This window comes from Castanea sativa, chromosome 7 (genome assembly GCF_040712315.1).
Source record: "Castanea sativa cultivar Marrone di Chiusa Pesio chromosome 7, ASM4071231v1".
In the NCBI taxonomy this organism is placed as follows: Eukaryota; Viridiplantae; Streptophyta; class Magnoliopsida; order Fagales; family Fagaceae; genus Castanea; species Castanea sativa.
In genome coordinates, this window is record NC_134019.1 from 26435981 (window position 1) to 26440007 (window position 4027).

A 4027-nucleotide genomic window follows, 5' to 3' on the forward strand; every position below is an offset into this window, starting at 1 on the left:
GGAGACACCTCAAAACCCCACATTTAGAAATCGACAACCCAGTGGAAGCTTTGAATAGATCTACCCAACAAACACCTGTCAAAGAAGATGAAGTCCTCAAGCAACTACAGAAGACACAAGCCAACATATCCTTATGGGGTTTACTTATGGCCTCATACAAACAGCGTCAAAACCTAGTAGACCTGCTCAACAAAATCCAAGTCCCTACAACTGCAACCTCCTAGGATCTGAATGCTATGATTGGGTCCATAAATAAGGAACTCACCATCTCCTATTCTGACAAGGATCTAACCAAGAAAGGGAAGCACCACAACGATCATTTGCATATCACTATAGATTCCATGGGGAAGAGGATGCTGATGGTTTTGATAGATGATGGAAGCATTTTGAATGTGTGTCCTTTGAAGACTGCAAGCTGCTTGGGCCTCAGCATTCAAGACTTTGTGCCTACTGATCAACATGTGAGGGCATATGACAACAGTAGAAGAGAGGTCTTGGGGACCATAACATTGGAACTTACCATAGGACCAATGGTCAAGAAGGTGGATTTTCAGGTCCTTAATATGGCCTCATGCTTCAATATGCTCCTTGGGCGACCCTGGATTCATGGCATAGAAGCCGTACCTTCTTCTTTATATCAAAAGGTTCAGTTTCCACATGAAGGAGCTATTGTGACCATTTATGGGGATAATCTGACTGTGCCTAAGTCTATTTACGGTATTGATTCTAAGAAAGAGCCATTGACCTTGGATGGCTTTGTAATTGAAAGGCTTGGTTTTGAAAAGAGAAGAAGTAGAAGAAGTTGAGAAGATCCTAATGGACTTTGCTCCTTATGGTAACAATAATGTGATAGCAATGATGAGGAAAATGAACTACCTTCCGAGGATGAATTTGGGGAGAATTGTGAAGAAGCCAACTGTTTAGGACCCGACAATCTCTACTGCCACACCACCTTTTGGGCTAGGCTATAAGCCCACTGATGATGATTTGCTAGAGATGGAAGTGAGAAAGGTGGCTCGAGCCAAAGCCAAAGCAAAAGGACTTCCTTGTCCTCTAGAACCTCTGAAGCCCTACACTCCTGCATTGAATGGAAAGTTTGTAAAAGCTGGAGAGAGTCAATGTTATTGGGGATTTCCTAAACTGAAATTTGATTCTATGACAAAGACAATGGTAACTAGATTTGAGATACTACTTAATTGCCACAATAAGGCTCCAGAATTGAAAAAAGAAGACACAACTTGGATTCCTACTAATTGGGCTGATTACATGGATCCTAATGCCATGACTACGCTTCTTGGAGATCCTATTTACAACATAGAAGAAGAGGAATATTGGGAGGCTCACCAACATACATTAAGAAGCCCATATGAACTAAGAGTCAATGATGAAGATGAGGAAAGGGGAGCAGCCCCTAGTGATGAGGATGAAAGCAATGACAAGAGTGATAGTAGTAGTGACAACAGTAGCAATGATAGTGGACATGATGATGATGACAGTAGTATCGATAGTGATGACAACAACAACAGAAGTTATGATAGCACGTACAATGGTGATGATTGGGGTGAACCCCTTAGTGATAGAGAAGATGAAGATGTAGACCTATTCTATGAGGAATATGATAGTGATGTGGACTATTATGATGAAGACATTGAAGACGATACTGAAGCTAACAAAAGGAACAACACTGATAGTGATCAATACAGACTGATAAATGTGTTAGATAATGCAAGAGAGGAGAATGCACAAGCCAATCAAATGTACCATGATGAATATCTCAATGGGCACCTTTCAGATTGGAGTGATATCACTAATGTTAGCTCAAAGTCTGGCCCGAGGTATGACAAGCATAGATGAGAGGTTCCAAAATTGGGGTCATATTATGATTCAAAACCAAGTTCACCAACCCCACATGCTGAAGAGAAGGATGACATAGATGCCAGGTTGGCCACTCTAGACCAAAAGCTAATGGTCCACAGTCTTAGAATCATGACACTTGAGAATGTCGAATGTAGCAATGAAAGGATAGAAGGGGGCAAGTCACAACATCTCCCTCAACCTACCGAGTTAGGCAATAAAGGTAAACACAACCTGTTTGATGAATGGATGGATAGCATAGAGCACCAGGATGCTTTTGTGACCGACAAGCCTACACATGGAGATTGAAGAAGAAGCCACAAATTATATGGATATAGATCCCACAGTACTAATGCTGAGGGAAGAAGGAGCTTACTGGGAGCCACCTGCCATTGTGGAAGCCACGACCAAGTTGAAGAACTGGGCATGGGAAGGAGCTGCCTACCATGGAGGACTCTGTGAGAAGGATCAAGACTGCCGAGCTAGTCACCCTGCCAAGAATATTGTTCTATTCCTATTAAGTCTAGTTCTGCTAATATTTTTGTTCCTATTAAGTCTGTTTGTGATAGTTTTCAAGTTGAGTCTGTAGAGTCTGTTGAAAACTCTTTCCCTTTTAATATGATTTCAGATTCTACTTATTTGTTGGCTTTAAATGTTTTTATTTCTGAAATTGGTAAAGAAACTCTTAATAATACGGAATTAAAACATGGATACCTAGAACCTATAAAAGAAGAAACCCAACCCATTAACCTGGGAACTAAGGATGAGCCCAAAATAATCCAAGTGTGCAATACACTAACCACTTCAGAGAAAGATGCATTAGTGACACTACTGACAGAGTTCAAGGAGGTCTTTGCCTGGTCATATGAAGACATGCCTGGGATTGATACAGATATAGTACAGCACTGCATTCCAACAGATCCACCATGAAGCCAAACAAGCAGAAGTTGAAGAGAATGAAGCCAGAGTGGACTCTTAAGATCAAGGAAGAAGTGGAGAAACATTACAATTCTGGATTCCTAAGAGTGGTCAACTATCCAGAGTGGCTAGCCAACGTGGTTCCGGTACCAAAGATGGATGGAAAGGTCAAAATGTGCGTAGATTTTCGAGAATTGAACAAGGCCAGTCCAAAAGATGACTTTCCTTTGCCTCACATTGACGTCCTAGTGGAAAATACCATAGGTCACACCTTGCTATCATTCATGGATGGATTCTCAGGGTACAATCAGAACAAGATTGCTCTAGAAGATATGTAGAAAACCTCCTTCATTACACCATGAGGGACATATTGCTATAAGGTCATGTCATTTAGCCTTAAAAATGCTGATGCTACTTACCAATGTGCAGCCACTACTTTGTTGCATGATTTGATCCACAAAGAAGTAGAAGTTTATGTTGATGACATGATAGGGAAGTCCAAAGATCGTGAAGGGCACATACTGGCTTTGAGGAAGTTCTTTGAGAGAATCTGGTTCTACAAGTTACGGTTGAATCCAAAGAAATGTACCTTCGGAGTCACATCCAAAAAACTATTAGGATTTATAGTAAGCCAGAGGGGAATAGAAGTTGATCCTGACAAAATCAAGGCAATAGTAGAGATGAAGCCTCCAAAAACTGAAAAGGAGATCCGAGGATTTCTGGGGAGAATACAATACATCAGCAGGTTCATAGCTCAACTCACCATGACATGTAAACCAATCTTCAAACTGCTTAAGAAGGAAGTCCCTACAATGTGGAATGAACAATGTCATGAAGCCTTTAGATCAAGAATTATCTGATGAAACCACCAATACTCGTCCCACTAGTATTCAGAAAGCCATTGTTGTTGTATCTCACCTCTACAGATACAACAATGGGGACTCTACTTACTCAATACCTAAAGGAGACCAGAAAGGAGAATGCAATATACTACATCAGCAAGAAGATGTTGCCTTATGAAGAAAAGTATTCGCCATTAGAGAAGACATGTGTAGCGCTTGTATGGGCAACCCGTAAACTCAGACATTATATGCTTGCTTACAAGGTTTTGTTGATTGCAAGAATGAATCCTTTGAAGTACTTAATGGAAAAACTCGTGCAAGATGGGAAAACTGCTAAATGGGTCTTGCTTTTGTCAGAATTTGATATTAGGTATGTGACTCAGAAATCTATAAAAGGGAGAGCAATTGCAGAT

General features: G+C 40.8%; 1 protein-coding gene across 1 annotated transcript; it reads left to right on the forward strand.

The window, feature by feature from the left end:
- Positions 1-236: 236 nt before the first annotated feature.
- On the forward strand, positions 237-806 carry LOC142644234 (uncharacterized). Its single transcript, XM_075818888.1, has one exon. The coding sequence runs from the start codon at positions 237-239 to the stop codon at positions 804-806; it is 570 nt and encodes a 189-aa protein (XP_075675003.1).
- The last annotated feature ends 3221 nt before the right edge of the window (positions 807-4027 follow it).

What these genes read in the sequence shown, in the direction of transcription:
- LOC142644234 (XM_075818888.1), top strand. Translation starts at nt 237, where the DNA reads ATGATTGGGTCCATAAATAAGGAACTCACCATCTCCTATTCTGACAAG.